The sequence below is a fragment of the Pyrus communis genome, chromosome 8 (assembly GCF_963583255.1).
Source record: "Pyrus communis chromosome 8, drPyrComm1.1, whole genome shotgun sequence".
NCBI lineage: Eukaryota > Viridiplantae > Streptophyta > Magnoliopsida > Rosales > Rosaceae > Pyrus > Pyrus communis.
The window spans coordinates 16,140,688-16,159,629 of NC_084810.1; the positions used below are offsets into that span (position 1 = coordinate 16,140,688).

General features: G+C 36.0%; 1 protein-coding gene and 1 long non-coding RNA gene across 12 annotated transcripts; one reads left to right on the plus strand and one right to left on the minus strand.

Moving 5' to 3' along the window:
- The first annotated feature begins 3,299 nt into the window (after nt 1–3,299).
- Nucleotides 3,300–10,385, plus strand: LOC137741954 (pleiotropic drug resistance protein 2-like). Of its 2 annotated transcripts, XM_068481662.1 has the most exons (19): nt 3,300–3,764; nt 4,095–4,215; nt 4,600–4,688; nt 4,881–4,965; nt 5,047–5,337; nt 5,419–5,509; nt 5,611–6,511; nt 6,590–6,750; nt 6,894–6,997; nt 7,111–7,270; nt 7,364–7,554; nt 7,758–8,090; nt 8,175–8,465; nt 8,553–8,636; nt 8,739–8,872; nt 8,957–9,184; nt 9,283–9,454; nt 9,543–9,797; nt 9,941–10,385. In XM_068481662.1, the coding sequence occupies exons 1-19, from the start codon at nt 3,409–3,411 to the stop codon at nt 10,208–10,210; spliced, it is 4,317 nt and encodes a 1,438-aa protein (XP_068337763.1). In that variant the 5' UTR covers nt 3,300–3,408; the 3' UTR covers nt 10,211–10,385. The 2 variants fall into 2 exon arrangements, with proteins under 2 accessions (XP_068337763.1, XP_068337762.1); XM_068481661.1 differs by having other exon boundaries at nt 8,175–8,636.
- A 3,688-nt stretch (nt 10,386–14,073) lies between these two features.
- LOC137743402 (uncharacterized) lies at nt 14,074–18,478 on the minus strand. Of its 10 annotated transcripts, none has more exons than XR_011069466.1 (12): nt 18,280–18,478; nt 18,103–18,161; nt 17,758–17,891; nt 17,482–17,545; nt 17,130–17,241; nt 16,946–17,039; nt 16,792–16,852; nt 16,304–16,363; nt 15,589–15,664; nt 14,991–15,127; nt 14,454–14,593; nt 14,074–14,313 (listed from the first exon to the last, which is right to left on the minus strand). It is a non-coding gene; the product is annotated as an uncharacterized lncRNA (long non-coding RNA). The 10 variants fall into 10 exon arrangements; XR_011069469.1 differs by having other exon boundaries at nt 14,991–15,067; nt 15,589–15,638; nt 18,280–18,477; XR_011069467.1 differs by having other exon boundaries at nt 15,589–15,638; nt 18,280–18,477.
- Nucleotides 18,479–18,942: the final 464 nt, after the last annotated feature.

Consider the following 18,942-nt stretch of genomic DNA (forward strand, 5'->3'; position numbering starts at 1 on the left):
TTGTGTCAATCTTTTGTGCGAGAAATCAAGAGTACTTGGCCACAAAAAAAATAAAGATGTACAAATTCATCACCTGATAAAGCGATTATACACTCTTTCTTGTTTTTCTATCAAGATTGTAAATGCCTTGACCTACCGAGCAGATGGATGAATGTTTTTCTTTATGGAATTATCGTTTGTTGAATAAAGTAAAAAGACCATCTCACAAAATAAATCACAAATTATATCAAATAACTTCATTTTAATTAGCTCAATGGCTTTTGCATAAAAAAGAATAGCAAAAAAAAAAATAAATAAATAAACAAAAACAAAAGCACACCTATTAATTGCATGAGTGGTCATGCGAGAACGGTACCGATGCGATTAATGGTGGAACTTCTACTCTTTCTTTTGCATAATAATAATAAGAGAAATTTTATTTAAACTCATCTAACCTATTTATACATCCAACTTACTCTTTGCACCCATTTGATTTTTAACTAAACTATTAATATCTCTTTAAACCCAAATTTAATACCTAATATACCCCCATAAACCCAATTTAATACGTGGATTTATTTTTACACCCATTGGATTTTTAACCCAAAAGCTACCGTTGTCACATCCCAGACTCCAACCTCTCGGATATTGTCCGTTTTGGCATTCTGGGCCTGGACTAGGTCGCAGCCACCCAGCTACCGCACGGTTTTGTTTTTGCAGGCCATAGCCCCAAAAGGCCTCCTCAAAGTTAAAGCTCTGGGCATGGATATATAAGGCCCAAAGACCACGCCCTCACGGGCGATGTGGGATACTACAACCGTTGTGCCACTTGACGTCAGATAGTAAATGGGTTACCTCCTCCTTAAACTTCTCCTCCTTCTCTTCGTAACTGGGCAAAGCAACTACTTCTACCCTCATATCAAAAAATGAAGTACCAGGGCCCAGTGGCGGATCCAGACTTTTATCATTGGGTGGTCCCAATATTGGAGTTGAACAAGAAGAGTCTGGATCTCTCCCATCAAAGGCCCAGGATCAAATGATTCGGGGTATTGAAATTTGATCAAACGGCTACAAACAGGGGGGCTCCTCTAAAAATTATAATAATTGTAGCCGTTAGATTAAATTTTAATGGCTCGGAACACTTGATCCTGGGCCTTTGATGGGAGCGATCCAAACCAGATCTCTTCCCGAGTTGAACTATCTGAAATCAGATTGAACCCATCAAAATTGGTGTTGTACTATTCGAAATAACATTGTTTAAACTAATCGAGTATGATTTTCATGTATTATATCGTTCCATGTTCTTAATTTCTACACATTCAATAATAAAAATAAAAATTCATATCAATTAATAGAGCTAAAATCATATGTATATTTGCTCAAAAACAAAACATATATATATATATATATATATATTATAAATAGAAATGAAGCATCACATGATCAAATCAATATAAGGAAATCATAAATTACAATCCAAGCACTAACTAGTATCTATTAGGAATCTAACACATCAATTTAATAGCATTCTATTTTGGACTAAAATTAGAAAACTTATTTAAATTTAGAAATTAGGACACTATTAAAATAACAAGAATAAAATTAAGAAATGAAGTGGTGGTTGAGAGGAGAGAGGTGGACAAGTGGTGGCTTGGTCAGATGGGGTTAGAAGTTTAGAATGAAAAAAGAAACTGGGGAAAGACGAAAAAGGGATTGGGCATTGGGATTATTGATTAGGGTGTCTTATATAAAATATTAAAATGGGAAGTGGGCTCACATGTTCATTTTAATTGTATTGGGCTCAAACGAAGCGTTTTGGCTGATTCAGTTTAACAAGAAAACAACCTTCTTCTTCCTTTTCCATATGCAGTCCGCGCATATAGTCGCCGCTGCATATTTCATAATTTTTTTTTGTGTCATGGCAATTAAGCCAAAGGCTATCAACAAAATCTGAGGAGTAAACATATGCTTTCGTTGTTTGTTTTAGCCGGAAGGTAGGATGCTTTCGTTGTATTTGTTGAAAAAAAATACAGTAAAGTAACTTCTACACTCTAAAAAATTTAAATCAAACGAATAAAAAAATTCATAAATTGGGTCATATCTTGGTTTGAGAATTCAAAACTTCAAAATAACCATCCATCAATAAAAAAACTTAATTTTTTCTATGAGAGCTATTAGAGTTTTAGCCAGAATAAACGTAGGATAAACAAAGAGTGATCGTAGGGTTTAATTATAGTGTTTGTGTTTATTGAAAATTTTGAGTTTTATTATTAATTTCATTTTGTACTTAATAGTAATTATGCAATAGAATAACATAGACAATTAACATTTAAAATTAAAATTAGGTGTAAAAAGAGGTTAAATGTAAAATTTCCCTAATAATAATAATAGAAAACAACCATTTTACCTCATAAAACCAATTGACAATTTGGAGGTAACTTAACTTCCATTAACTTTAACTCAATTGAAGCAATGATCCCTCAACTTTAACCCAATTGTAACAATGGTCATTCCAACATAACTCATTTTGACAAAATTCTGACGAAGTTGACGAAAAGGATTATAGCTACATGTTTTGATGAGTTGAGAGACCCAAATTGTAACAATAGTTCTTCCAATATAACTTATTTTGACAAAATTTTGACGAAGTTGACTAAAATGACCATAGTTACAGATTTTGATGAGTTGAGGGACCAATGGTAATGAATTTTTAGTTGAGGGACCATTACTCTCATTTGATTAAAGTTGAAAGAGCATTGCTACAATTTTCTCTTAAACTAATTAACCAATATCAAGAGTTGCCCAAATCGGTATAAGCACATACAAAAACCTTAATTCCCCGATGCGACACTCAACAGCTCTCTCTCTCCCTCTTTTACTAGTAGAGCTGATTAGAATTCCTTGGAGATAGAAAATGATATAACCGAAAAGAAACTAAATAAAGTAGAAGAATAGATTGCTTTGCTTTATCTTCACGCATATCATCTATGAAGTCCATATAATATTAACTATTCTTTGTTAAAGTAAAAGCACAATATTCCCATTAGGGAAAAAAGTAGCATATGCTATTCCATGGCAACCAATATCACTTGAAATGCCAAATAGTTAATTAGCACGGTCTTCCAACTCTCTAATTTTGACTTAAACAAATATAAAAAAAAAGGCTCCAATTCTTACTTTATCGTCTGCAATGTAAGATCCTTCTTCCATATCCGCACGCCTTCTAGATCTCTTATCTGACTATTTCTTATATATGTATGTAGTCTCAAACACCCTTATATTAGCAGACCTCATCACATTTCATCGCGGTACCTTGTGCAACAAGTAAACAAATTGTTAAATACATGCATTGTGTGTGCATGGTTGGTATTCTTTTCAATTCATAAGTGCTTAGTTATCTTGAATTTCTAGTGACCGGAAAGTTTACAAATGGCGGGAGCTTTGGCCGGAGATGGCCTGGTGCGGTCTGCAAGTAGCATGAGTTGGCGGTCAATAAGCATAAAAGATATGTGGAATGAGCAGCCAGACGTGTTCCAGAAGAGCAGGGCCGCCGAAGAGGAGGAGGAGGAGCTTAGGTGGGCGGCGATCGAGCGGCTACCAACGTATGATAGGCTGCGGAAGGGGATGTTCAGGAAGGTGTTGAGCAATGGTAGGGTGGAGCTTGGTGAGGTTGATATTACTGAGCTTAAGACAGAAGATAAGAAGCAGTTGATGGACAGCATATTAAACATTGTTGAGGAAGATAATGAGAAGTTCCTTAAGAGGCTTAGAGACAGAACTGACAGGTTAGTGTCTCTTCTTGTCTGCAATGTTTTGAAACTTGGGTTTTGGATGGTGAGGCAATGAAAGAAAACATACTGAAGTTCAACTTTTTTTTTATTCGAGCCATGTTCTAATTTAATTTAAACTAAACTTCGGAGAGGGAAGTTCAAACTTGGGTACGTATAGAGGTTGTGAGAACGCTGCTCTACCAACTCGTTTAGGCCTAGGCTTGTTAGGAAGTCCAGCTTCAATCTTTAAATATTTTTTACATATATTTTTAATTTGATCTCAATAAGTGGTTTGATTAGTGACTTGTTGACTAATTTTGACTAAATTGTACTTTTGGGAAATAGGGTGGGAATTGAGGTTCCTAAGATTGAAGTGAGATTTGAGCACCTATCAGTGGAGGGAGATGCATATGTTGGGACCAGGGCACTTCCAACTCTGATCAATTCCACCTTCAATGCAATTGAGGTATCACATTCTTCAGCAATTTTCCTTATTATAAAGGATCAACTTTCCTCTGCATTGTATGAATCATAGAATTTCATCAAGGGTCATTTGCAAGATTGAATTTATATGTAAGAGTAAAATAAGAAAATTGTTATTTGTACCCCAAAATCGTCATTCCCCGGAATCTGCCCTCCTTTAGCCTTTATTCATTTCACTTGGTGGCAAATGCAAGATGACTTTTTTCAGAGTGCCAGTAATTGTATTCTAGTATCACTGGGTCGAAATTTGCAAATGACGGATATGAATTCAAATTGAAGATTAGTAGTTTCATGTTCATCCTTATCGCTTATGTTTCTAGCTGCATAAAAGCTTGTTTCCTTTTCTCGTTAATTTCGATTTGTATAGGGGGTTCTTGGACTGGTTGGGCTCTCTCCTTCAAAGAAAAGGGTAGTCAAGATACTTCAAGATGTTAGTGGAATAGTGAGACCATCAAGGTATATTCACTAAATTCTACATATCTGTTATGCAAGAAAAGAAAAAGATGCAGTATTTATATTCTATATGCCAAGAAAAACTGTATGCTACAATTGGTATGCTTAGACTAGCATTAGCTATAAGAGCTTCTTGTTGTTAATTTGGTTTCTAAGTTCCTTTTTAATTGAATGTGGATTTTTTTTTCTTTTCAGAATGTGTCTACTTCTTGGACCGCCTGCCTCCGGAAAAACAACATTCTTGAAGGCACTTACTGGGCAGCTTGATGATGATTTAAGGGTCTGCCTTCCTCTCCCTCTGGTTGTGTGTGTGTGTGTGTGTCTACAACTTCAGTCCCGCTAACTGGTATTTTGTGAACAGGTAACTGGGAAAGTCACCTATTGTGGCCATGAGTTGTCTGAATTTGTTCCTCAGAGAACTAGTGCTTATATTAGCCAGCATGATCTTCACTACGGTGAGATGACAGTTCGCGAGACTTTGGATTTCTCTGGACGCTGCCTTGGAGTTGGAACCAGGTACGAAATGTTGGTAGAGGCATCAAGGCGCGAGAAAGCAGAAGGTATAAAACCAGATCCTGAGATTGACGCATTCATGAAAGCCACAGCAGTGGCTGGCCAGAAAACAAGTTTGATCACAGATTATTTTCTCAAGGTTAATTTTTTACCCTCACAAGAAACCAAAAATTTTTCAACTGCTGTTCTAAATTCATAATATCTTCTAATTCTTGAACAGATACTTGGATTGGATATTTGTGCGGATATTATGGTGGGCAATGACATGAAACGGGGCATCTCTGGAGGGCAAAAGAAGCGTGTCACTGCCGGTATTTGTTAATTGTATACAAAATTACTGTTAGAACTTAAAAGGAATACTTTTGTTGGTTGTAGTGAGGATTAATCGAATCACCTTTTACACCGGATGCAGGGGAAATGTTAGTTGGGCCAGCTAGAGCATTTTTCATGGATGAAATATCAACAGGCTTGGACAGTTCCACCACATTTCAGATAATAAAGTACATGAAGCAGATGGTTCATATCATGGACCTCACAACGGTCATTTCTCTTCTGCAGCCTGCGCCCGAGACATTTGACCTTTTCGATGACATTATTCTACTTTCAGAGGGTCAAATTGTTTACCAAGGTTCTCGCGAGAATGTTCTCGAATTTTTTGAACATATGGGCTTCAAATGCCCACAAAGGAAAGGTGTTGCCGACTTTCTGCAAGAAGTAACTTCCAAGAAGGACCAAGAACAATACTGGTTTAGAAAGAATCAACCTTACAGATATATCCCCGTAGCTGAGTTTGCTCAGGCCTTCAAATCCTTCCACATTTTCCAAAGGATTTCTGAAGATCTGAGAGTTCCTTATGACAGATCGAATGTACATCGTGCTGCTTTGGTGAGACAAAAGTACGGAATCTCCAACTGGGAACTCTTGAAGGCCTGCTTCTCGAGGGAATGGCTGCTGATGAAGCGCAATTCATTCGTGTATATTTTCAAAACCGTACAGTTAACAATCATGGCTACGATCGCATTCACTGTGTTCCTAAGAACGCAAATGAAAGCGGGTCATTTAGAAGATGCACCAAAGTTTTGGGGAGCACTGTTTTTCAGTCTCATCAATGTCATGTTCAACGGGATGGCAGAGCTTGCGATGACAGTTATGAGGCTTCCCGTGTTCTTTAAACAGAGGGATGCCTTGTTCTATCCAGGATGGGCTTTTGGCTTGCCCATTTGGCTCCTCAGAATTCCCATATCACTGATGGAATCAGCCATTTGGATCATTCTTACGTATTACACAATTGGTTTTGCACCTGCTGCGAGTAGGTCAGTACGCTAAACTGCTAATTTATCTAATTTTGGTTCCATTCGTTTATAAAGTTTGCTTATAGGTTCACCATGCAGGTTTTTCAAACAATTCTTGGCCTTGTTCGGAGTGCATCAGATGGCCCTCTCCCTCTTCCGTTTCCTTGCAGCTGTCGGAAGAACAGAAATAGTTGCAAGCACAATTGGCACCTTTACCTTGCTAATGGTCTTTGTACTAGGAGGTTTCGTAGTTTCCAAAAGTAAGTATTAATCCTTCTCTTTTCGGGTTGTGGTTTTTATGGTTTTGACGTATACTGCTGCATATGTATCATTCTGTACCAGGAATCTTGCAAATTTTGATCATATTTTCACAACTCAACAGTAACGGTTTGTGTTTGTGCAGATGACATCAAACCATGGATGATTTGGGGGTACTATATTTCTCCTATGATGTATGGTCAAAACGCCATCGCTATCAATGAGTTTCTCGACAAAAGATGGAGCACTGTAAGTTATCCTATTGCCTAGAAGAAAATGAGAAATTTCTTACTTTCTTTCTAAACTTCATTAAGTTCATATACTTTGTGCTATTTTCATATATGTTGTTTTCTCGGTCCCAGCCCATAAATGGTTCTAGCCAACCGACAGTCGGAAAGACCCTCCTTAAGGAAAGAGGACTGTTTGTAGATGAATACTGGTACTGGATTTGCATTGGAGCACTTCTTGGATATTCTCTTCTTTTCAACATTGGTTTCATTGCAGCGCTGACATTTTTAAAGCGTAAGTCACTATTTCACAGTAGTAATTTGGTTCCTTGACTTGAATAAATGAGGAGCCCTGTACTCATTGTTGTTTTCGTGAACTCAATTTCAGCACTCATTGATTCTAAAGCTGTGATCGCGGATGAAAACTCTGAAAGAAAAACGAAGAAACAGTTGACAGGTACTGATAATTCAGCAGGTATCAGTTCTTCAAACAATGAAGCTAGAAGAGGAATGATGTTGCCCTTCCAGCCTCTTTCACTTGCTTTTAACCATGTGAATTACTACGTGGACATGCCTGCTGTAAGTCCATTTGTCCTGTTCACCATGAAATTTTCTTCCAATTTCTATTCAGTCAATTTGATGGTAAATGTGAATTATAACGAAACTTAACAGATCGCTGACTACCTGATATTTCAACTGGAATTTTTAGAAATCACATAAATTTGTATCAGATTAGAAACAAGGATATGTATTAAGTCAAGCTTTTTTCCCCATAACACCAGGAAATGAAGAGTCAAGGGGTTGAAGAGACCAGACTGCAACTGCTACGAGATGTCAGTGGCGCTTTCAGGCCTGGTGTTCTTACCGCATTAGTAGGGGTCAGCGGTGCTGGGAAGACAACCTTGATGGATGTCTTATCCGGAAGGAAGACTGGCGGGTACATTGAGGGAAGTATAAGCATTTCTGGGTACCCAAAGAACCAAGCTACATTTGCTCGAGTTAGCGGTTATTGTGAACAAAATGACATCCATTCCCCCTATGTGACTGTCTACGAATCTCTTTTATATTCTTCATGGTTGCGTCTTGCTTCAGATGTAAAGAAGGAAACACGAAAGGTACTATAATGACTATCCTATGGAAAAATTTTAAAATCATGTACGAAGCATCATAGATGACAATAAATTTCATTTATCTTGTAGATGTTTGTTGAAGAAGTGATGGAACTCATTGAGCTTAACCCGTTGAGGGATGCTTTAGTCGGACTTCCAGGAGTAGATGGTCTTTCGACTGAACAGAGAAAGAGGCTCACAATAGCTGTAGAATTGGTTGCTAATCCTTCCATTATCTTTATGGATGAACCCACATCAGGGCTTGATGCTAGAGCTGCTGCAATTGTGATGCGCACCGTAAGGAACACGGTAGATACTGGTCGAACTGTAGTGTGCACAATCCACCAACCAAGCATTGATATTTTTGAATCCTTTGATGAGGTATATATCTTTCATCTTTGGACTCGATTGTCACTTGTAATGGTTTCTAACTTTGTCAACTTTGACATTGTATCTTTTCGTTTGCAGCTACTTTTGATGAAAAGAGGAGGAAGAGTTATTTATGCAGGACCACTAGGTAGTAATTCTCATAAACTTGTGGAATATTTTGAGGTGAGTTTTTGTGGTACTCATGACTCAAATTCGAAGAAACCTTCTGAAAATTAGGCTATTAGATAAGGCTATTGGATAACTGATATCGAAAACTTCTTGTAGGCTATTGAAGGGGTTCAGAAAATAAAAGAGGGTTACAATCCTGCGACATGGATGCTAGAGATCAGCTCCACTGCAGTTGAGGCACAACTTAACCTTGATTTCTCAGAAGTTTATGCCAATTCCGACCTCTATCAGTAAGTAATGTACTGCATCTTCTTCTCTCAACCTCTTTCCCGTTACATGTGTCCTGGTTTTGTCTTATTTTCCCAACTTTTCAGGAAGAATCAGGAGCTCATCAAGGAGCTAAGCACTCCGCAACCAGGTTCCAAGGATCTTCACTTCCCGACCAAGTACTCGCAAAGCTTCATAACTCAGTGCAAGGCTTGTTTCTGGAAACAACACTGGTCTTACTGGAGGAATTCGCAGTACAATGCAATCAGGTTTTTCATGACAATTGTTATCGGTATCTTATTCGGCGTAATCTTTTGGGGCAAAGGAAGCCAGATGTATGTTCAAACTTGAAAGTTCCTTTAAACAAGCTACATTGCTTACGTAATGCATGGAATTTGAGATGAAGCTAAATGCCATATTCTATTTTCTGCAGACACAAACAACAAGACCTGATTAATCTATTGGGAGCTACATATTCTGCCGTTCTTTTCCTTGGAGCCTCCAACGCTTCTTCGGTGCAAACTGTTGTGGCAATTGAGAGAACAGTATTTTATCGGGAAAGAGCAGCAGGAATGTATTCCGAGTTGCCATATGCATTTTCTCAGGTAATCGATATGACCATATCTATCTATCTATCTCGCATTTTCTTCTCTAGAAACGTAAATGGTCATTTTCTTCTCTTTGGTGCTGCAGGTGGCTATAGAAACAATTTATGTTGCAATACAAACCTTCATCTATTCTCTTCTACTCTATTCCATGATCGGTTACCACTGGAAGGTCGAGAAGTTCTTGTACTTTTACTACTTCATATTCATGTGCTTCACGTACTTCTCTATGTACGGGATGATGGTCGTTGCACTGACTCCCGGCAGTCAGATTGCTGCCGTTGTTATGGCATTCTTCATCAGCTTCTGGAATTTATTTTCGGGCTTCCTCATTCCCAGGCCGGTATGTAATCACAATTAATCTTCATTAGCATGCGAAAGTAGATAAGATATGAGAATGCAATCTGAAAAGCAAACGAAAATATAATTAGAAGCTAGTGTAACGCAGAGACTAAAGTAACTCATGCTCTACTGTTATTGTCTCAGCTAATCCCGATATGGTGGAGGTGGTACTACTGGTGTTCCCCGGTTGCTTGGACAATCTATGGCGTTTTCACATCTCAAGTCGGGGATAAGAAGACATTACTCGAAATTCCTGGCTCAGCGCCAAAGCCGGTGGATGCATTCCTTAAGGAGTTCTTGGGATATGACTATGATTTCCTTGTGGCAGTAGTCTTTGCACATCTTGGTTGGGTGCTCCTCTTCTTCTTCATCTTTGCCTACGGCATCAGGTTTCTTAACTTTCAAAAGAGATAGAATTTTCCATGTGTTTTCAAAGAACAGATTACAGATAAGACAGATTGCATGTTTCATTGGCAATCCTAGGCCAAAGTAGTGATCTTTGGCTAGACAGATCGATGCGTGTGTGTGTTTAACTCTACAGATAAGACAGATCAATGCGTGTGTGTTTACAATCAATTTTTCTCTAGAAGCTTGGATGTAAAAACTGTGTGGAATGGAGTATGATCATCAACTTCTCAAAACACATGACAGTGTGTAGCACAAATCTTTCCAGCAGGTGTTACATTGAGCGAACGGAGTTGCAAGATTCTAGCCCATCTGACGATAAATTGAAACAGCATCCAGTGACGAGACTTCAGCAGGCAGCCAATGCTGATTACATCCTGAAACCAAAAGCCGTGAAAACTTCAACGACAAGAAAAGTCATACGAACTACGTATATTACTGCAAGCAGTATACAAAGTGAGCCAAGCATCAAATTCAAGTTTACCATGCTTGAAAAGACAAAATAATGATGGCTTTTATTGAAACAAAAGGAATATGATTACTAAATGAGATTAGGCACAAATCATATAATCTTAGAGTACATAAAACACACCGTGCTATCAGAATATATGAGTTCATCTCGATGGTTCGCTCTAAAGTTTGAGAAATTAAATCGCTATGCAGACGAATCAAAATGTATTCAAGATATGAAACTTGTTCAGAAATTAGTACAGTGTGACTAAGTGCCAGTAGTGAACTTGTTCAGAAATTCGCTTTTCAAATCATCACCAGATGAATATAACAAGAAGCCTGTATTTAACTGAAGTAAAAAATATAAGGATATTTTGATAACAAGAAAAGGCTAGGGGAAAAAAGATACCCCTCATATCTGGAACATGTTTTCTGGAGAACTGAAAGTTAGAAACCTTGAGCCATTGGGGCCTGAGAGCTTGGTGCATCTTTTCTGCGGAAGGTGACATCCACGATATTTTACGTTGCAGAGCCTCGATTGTGGGTAGGCACATCAAATTCTCGCACCAATGAATTTTCAAGAGGGTAAGCAATGCCTATCTTAATTATAGAAATAAATTCTACAACCAAGATATAGTGGAAAATAAAATTAAATTATAGCGATTACACATATATCACATAAAAATTTATCGAATACGTATCAGAATAAAATAGTGTACAAATTAATTCACAACAAGAACTACCAATTAACTAATGATTAGATGGTAACCATTCTTGCAAATACATAAAATATATGCAAATGGGATGGATGAATGTACTCACTCCTTTCTAATCCCGCAAACACATACCTAAGACATTCAAACCTGCACGTCTCATACCATGTTTATACCAACCACTTGGCTCCGAATACCTTAGAATATGAGTTAAGTCATGTTCATCCCTTAAGCTCAATTTTTAGAATTAAATTCTCAAATTTCACTTTGTTATGCACTTCCCCCAATGCCTAATTGTATATTCAAGCCTTCCCCCGACGCCTAACATATACAAGATTTTATTAATTTATAACCAACTGGTTGTATACTTAAGCCTTTCCCCTGACACCTGACGTATACAAGGTTCATTGTTTTATATTAAAGGGAAACTTCAGCCCTTGAATATACTCACAACTTAAACACTTTACATAAGTGAGCACTTGACACAACACAACTCTTTTTCTTACTTTGCATGAATGCTTATGTATATGTCATGTTCACATAGATATCAATACTCACATTTTATCTAACAAGCCTGCAAGTTTCAACATAAATCAAATTACTTAGTAACAAGAGTAATATAATCATAAATAAACAACAAAGTAATAATCTTTAATAGCAACATAAATGATAAACAATACATTACCATTTCCTCCTTTTTATTGTTTTCAATTTCATTTCCTCCCTCTTGTTATCTTTCTTCCTTCGCCACTTCCCCTTGCTCTTTGGAGATGTTGGCCATACAAAGAGGTTGGCCAAGAAGGCTAGCTCAACCAAACATTAGCTATTTGAACTGGCGTATAAATCAGTACATAAATAGGATTGTCTTGGCTTTTGGATATGTCATAGAAGAGATGATAAGGAACAACTGTTATGAAGGAAGTGTCTCTGTTTGAGCTAAGGAAGTTGGAGTTTTGAAGCTCTAAACATGATTTCAGGGTATTCTACGGATTTTCAAGGCTGTGATAGTATTTCAAGGATCTGGAATGAATCGACTATTGGATTTTTCTATTTGGATATGTTATGGTCAACCCCCTTATGTAAAGGGATCCCCATTTTTTTTTTTCAAAAAATGGGGATTAGGTGTGGGGCTCACTCTGCATCAAACTTCAACAATCTGAACAGTCTATTTTGTAAGTCTTGATTCATAGATCATTCTTGCAAAAATTCAATTCAATCCGAAACCATTACCTATTTAATTATCAAGATAAAATTTCATTGTTTCTTATATAACAAAGTATTCGTTAATTTCTTTGAACCTAAATAGATGTCTTAAACATTTCCGATTTAGCTAATATTTTGTAAGGATGATCTATGAGGTGCAACTTGAAAAATAGACGGTTCGGATCGTTAAAGTTCGATGTAGTGTGGACCCCACAACTAATCCCCATTTTTATAAATAAATAAAAAAATGGGGATCCCTTCCCTTAAAGATTTTCATGCTATGGTTGAGAGGAATATGAACAACTCTTGTGAAGGAAGTACTTTGATCTGAGCGACGGAAAATGGGGTTTTGGTACTCATTACATGATTGTCCATTTCTGCGGGATTGGAGACTGCGTTGCTATTTCAAACATATGAGACGATCTTATTGTTGGAATTTCCTAAAATTTGGATATATCATGATAGAGAAATAGATGAACAACCTTTATTAAGGAAGTACTTTGATATAAGCTACGGATGATGGTGTTTTGGTCTGAAAAATAGGCAGGATGAATTTCTTGTTTTTGGATATCTTTCTTTTGATAGATGAAAATGATGGTGAGTTAAGTGGAGAGATTTGTTGGGTAAGCTCTCATGCATTTTTTGGGATTTGTCTCTCACTTACTGTACAGGGGAAATAAATGAAGATTTTCAATGCTTTGGTGGAAGTGTTTCTCATGGCAATGATCTCCAATTGTAAATGCATAAACAACAAAAGATTTAAGTGGTTCACCAAATCGACTACATCCACTGGGTTTGATTTCATTGTATTTCACTACATATGAGGAACTTATAAATACAATGAAAGATGGCTTAAAGCCTTAGCAACATGTAAAAGAAAGAAGGTAATATAAAAGGGAGAATGGCTTTCTATTTAAAGATGTTCTCTTTTTTCTTTTCTTTTCTTCTTCTTCTTCCTCTCCCTTCTCTTCATGTCCTTTCCGTTGGTTCATGCTCCTTCCTTTATAAAGATTGAATAACCTCTTCCTTCCCATCTAGTTTGAGGAGAAAGCTTCCAAGTGTGCCAATAGAAAGAATGATAAGTGTTCAAGTGGCAAAGCAACAAGTGTCAAGTTAATTATGAACAAATGAATATCATGCAAGATGGATGCAAGCATCAAAGGCCACATAAAGGTTTATCTCAAAGTAAGCTTAATAGAATTGCATTGGAGTGAGAATATTGCCCAAATGATTAAGATTCCATTAGATTGATGAGTAAGCACTTCTAATACCACAAACATTGCTTCATGCATGCTAATAGACTAACATACACATGCTATAGACTCCACCTCTTCACCCTAATTATTAGCTTCTATTAATTACCAACTTCCACCTCATCCCTTGGATAAAATAACAAGACAAAACTACTCAATTAGTCCCACCTCAAACTCTTGGTCCTTTGTGAGAAAATATCAAATTAACTCTACTAACAAAATTCCCACCTCTCATTCTATTAGTAATTAGGTATATACTAGCTAGTAATGCCCGCGCGTTGCTGCGGGATTACAAATTCCAAGAATAACAAATTTGTAAGTGGAAGTACCTCGTTGAAAGCCTTCTGGAAGCAGTATAACACCTTTTGGAACCTTTACCTCATTCTGGTCCGGAGTGCATAATGCGCAAGCAATTTAAGCATTTCCCAGCACCACAGAGCATCATATTTCCTAGGATTAATCAACAATGCCTCCTCCAGCTTTGAAATAGCATCTGGGCAAACAAACACAAATCCGCATTTACAGATTTTCACTTCACTCCCAAATAAATAATTAATAAAAATAACATGGAGAATTTCTACATCTAAATAATTAATAAAAAAAGGATATTTCGGGGAAATTCAAAGTTAACACCTTGAGTTAGCTTCTTTGATTCCAGTACATTCCAAAACTGAGATAGATTGCTCTCCATTTCTTGTCATAATACAGACATGCAGTTTCTATTTTTTGATCAACATAGTCGACATCTTTTACAGTCGGTTAGATTGCATCTCCTTACATGATTGAGAAAACAATTGAATCACAATTAACATTTGTTAACAAAAATTTTAAATCATATATCCAATCTCACAGAGAGATCACAATGAAACAGTTGTTATCTGGCGGTGAAACTTAAAAACCAAAAATGCACATGTCCTAGAGAGAACAGAATTGCAAGAAAAAGTAGGATATTGAAACAATATTGTGATAATCACGAAATAAGTTCATGGGTTTGCTAATATTGATTTATTAGGTAATTTAGGTTCCAACTTTGTCTCAATTTATCATTTTCTGGTAAACTGAAAGTGTAAACATTTAAGCACTTACCAAGAAAAAAGCAATTAATTATTTGATGCTACTTACAAAACCAATTGGCATACATAGGCTTTGATTAAAAGGTTAAGTATTTACCAAAAGATTCCAGCTGCAAAAATGCATGGAATATCTACAAAGTGTTTGATAAATCCAGAATTTAATTCCTTCTCTTCCTTCATTTTCCTTGCACCCAAGAAAAGAAAAGCAATTTAGTGCCAAACTTTAAAAAGAACCTTAAAATCCAGAGCAAGCATTAAAGAAAGTTAACAGTGTAGGAAATAAATGTTTGCCCAAATAAAAAAAGGAAAGACGTTTCCTAGCTATATTTCAAAGTATTCTAAAAAATGGAAAGATGATTCCTAGCTATATTTCAAGCAAGCTCATATACACACAACGTATCAATTGTATCATACACATAAGTCAAACAAAAGCATTAGAGCTAATAATAAAATGGAAATGAAAACCTATTAACCAATTTATTAACAAATTTTTTGTGTAGATCGCTAACTCGCTATTCTTAATTTATCAAATTGATTAAAATTACTAATTCTCTTATATCTATCAATACCCCTCCCACCCTAGAACAATAAACAAAAAAATTCTCAATTTCTTATATCTCACAAAGAAAGTCACATGCATGTCCATTTCAAATCTTACAACCAAAAGAAAATATCAGAGTTTCTTAGTTTCTTACCCAAATCCACCAATTTGAATCAAATCTCTACACCCCAGCTTGAAATCTGTCTGAAATCACTTGCATGAACACAAATCTTATACATGCAGAACAGTTTAGGTGAAGTTGAGGGAATAGGTAGTAATGAAATTAACAAACAACCAAATTCCAAACGAATAATTAATTGTTAGATGTAGATGTACAACCCGAAATTAACACTTACAAAAAATAGCACTTGAATAAAATGCATAAACAAAAGCTGTGCTAACATGAGAAAACATGCAAAACAAAACAATGTTAAATATCCTAGGTGTTCCATTTATAATTATTCTCCATTTTTATATATTTAAACTACCAATTATCTGCATAAATATTTCATTCCCTTACAACTACCACAACTATATATAAAACATACTTAATAGAGCATGTAATTGATTTAATTACATCATTCTTTAAAAAACCCTTGGGTGGGAGCTGAAAGGATGCCATATTTCATTAGTGCATAAAAGCCAATAATTTTATCCACTGTGATTATTTTTATGATTTGCATTTATTTAGAATTCATAAATGCAGGAAAAGAATTATAGGAACTTAAAATTTTTAGAACAAAGAAAAACTATGCATGTATTGTGAACTCTATGTACAGAGCCTTTACATGGCCAAAAGAAAACAAAACAATCAGTAAGAGCTCTTACATGCACAGATCAACAAAGAAAATTCATCAGCATTTTCTTACCCTTTCTTTCACAAAATCTTGTCTTCCAACCAGATCCTGCTATCTAATCCACACCTTGTCCTGTACATGAAAATACACTCCAAATGTAAATTTCAAAGTTGTTGTAATTTAAAATCATCATGCTAAGATAGGCAATCCAAGATAATGCTACTCTTTAGTCTGGATTTTAAGTCTTCAAATTCAGAAACATTTCTGGAACGAATGAAATGATCTAGGACCATCATTCAAATAGAAACTCTTGGCCCTTCATTTGATTAGATAGTGCTCTAAATTAAAACCCAGCAATCAATTCGCAAGCTACTCCAAGTAAAATCTAAAGCAACCCGCTCTAAATTTATAAGCCAACAATCCAACATTAATAACAAAAAAGAACAATGCAAAAAGCAGAACTCATATGAAAAGACATTGAACAATAGCTTAAATCCAAAGCAACAAAGAATAATCTAATAACAAAAACCAATAACAAAGGACAGAGTTTAGCAACTGACCTTGAAATATAATCCAGAAAAACAAATTGAAATAATCAAATTCCAAACCAATCTCATAATTCTGCAATGGAGAAGGAAATATTAGAGATATTAACATAGATTTTTTGGTTTGTATAGTTGGGAACACTTTGCAGAACTGGAGAAAAATGTGTACCTGATCGGTTTGTACTGCCCTATCCGATGGATTCTATCTTATGGTTGCCTCTCAACAGCTGGGTTCCACCACGGGTAGATTAACAAAACCTATTCTAAAATGCAATGTCTTTAAATCACTTAATCCCCATCTGTATAAGTTAATTCTCAATAATTTAGACACGAAAACAGAAGACATTACTCACATGCGATGCAATTGTCAGATGAAGAGCAACTCCTCTTTCAAGCTCATTCAGAACATGATACAATCTGGATCCTCAGTAAATCTCTTGCAGACATAGTCATGCTTCCAAACAACTGAACACAATTGATACCAAATTGCAACAATTTCTTTAAATTAGTCATGGTTATCTATTGATGCACAAATATAAAATTTTGTATATATTCAGTTTCACCTTTTGCAAGGAGTAGTTAATGATATCCAAGAACGATGCGAAGACATATCATGGGTTAAACTATCTATGAGTTGAACAAAACTAAAACGCATTGTACAGCGCAAATGAAATACCCAAAAAGCAAATGAAATAGCTAAGTTACCATTCTTTGTCTTAAGCATCAAAACTCGCATTCCACCAGGTACCTTTCCACTTCTTCATATCCTCTGCAACAAATAAACTATATCAACCTTTTTACCCACCCTAAAAAATACTTGAAATCTGATCCACATGCTAAAACACACCCAAAAAAAAAAAAAGAAAAAAAAAAAGCAACCTAATAAACTTAATTATATATGATTATTTCACCACATAATTCAAATTAATTGATGAAAAAATTTTAATTAATTAAACTGAGTTAAATATTAAATATAAAAACCAATAATAATTGTGATTGTCCATTTCCTGTTCCCCGGGCTTTCCACTTGGAGTTCAAGATAGCACGAAACCACCAAAAAAAAAAAACTATTCAATTTCTAAGACCAGAGCACAAAACCAAGCAAACACCGCCACCTGCAACAGAAACAACACAGTAAAACAGAGTTCTAGAGAGAAAAAAAAACAGAGGACTTCAATTTTACATCGATCGAGCAATCGATCTAGATGAAAACCCTAAACCTCGAAGACCAAGATTTCCTAAAACGAAAAATCGAATTAGATGGAACAGCCACACACAAATCATCGAAAAAAATAAGAAAAGATTTGAAAGAAAAAACTCACAGACCTTAATCAGGGGTTTGCAAGGTTGTACAAAAAACCCCTAAAATTCGCACACCAATTTTCCTGAAACAAAAAAACCCAATCAAATTAAACAACCACACTGAAAACACAAATTTTCTTCCCAATCAGAAAAAAGATAAAAAGATAAAAAATAAAAAATAAAAAAAAGCAGAGAAACCACCTGAAACAGTACAATCAGCCGGAAAAAGAGACTCTTCACACAACAGACGATCGACGATAGACGCGGCGAGAGAAGCAGGGAAACACGAAGAGTTGACGCGGGGAGAAAAGCACAGAGAGGAAAGAAAGGAAAAAGCGACGGAAGAAAATGGAAGAGCCTTCGAGCACCTTCCTCACCAAAAACGAAAAGGAACGGTGGAGAACTCTTCGAATCAGACTAACGTGTCAACATCGCTTAGAAGCAAACAGGCAGGCACGCGCAACACCTATGATGAAGGGCAAAATGGCCAATTTACTGCACAATCCCACTAAAGCCGAAAAACCATGAAGAAACTGAGGGACGAAACCGGAACGGCACTGTTAATGAACAGTGCCAATCCGCTGAGATTTAGTATATATAGAATGTCCAATAAACCAAAATAGAGGAAATACAATTACAGAGAGATACAAAACTTTTGTAATATAGAAATAATACGATACATATACTTTTTTTTTTAAATACGGGATATTACAATCTACCCTCCTTAAAATAAATTTTGTCCTCGAAATTTGTAAAATTTAATTGTTGTATTAATAAGGTAAACAATTCTCAAAGACGTAGTAAAATATATAACAAATAGTAATAGTTTGAAAACATTAAGAAAGTATTTAGTTAGAGCGGTTG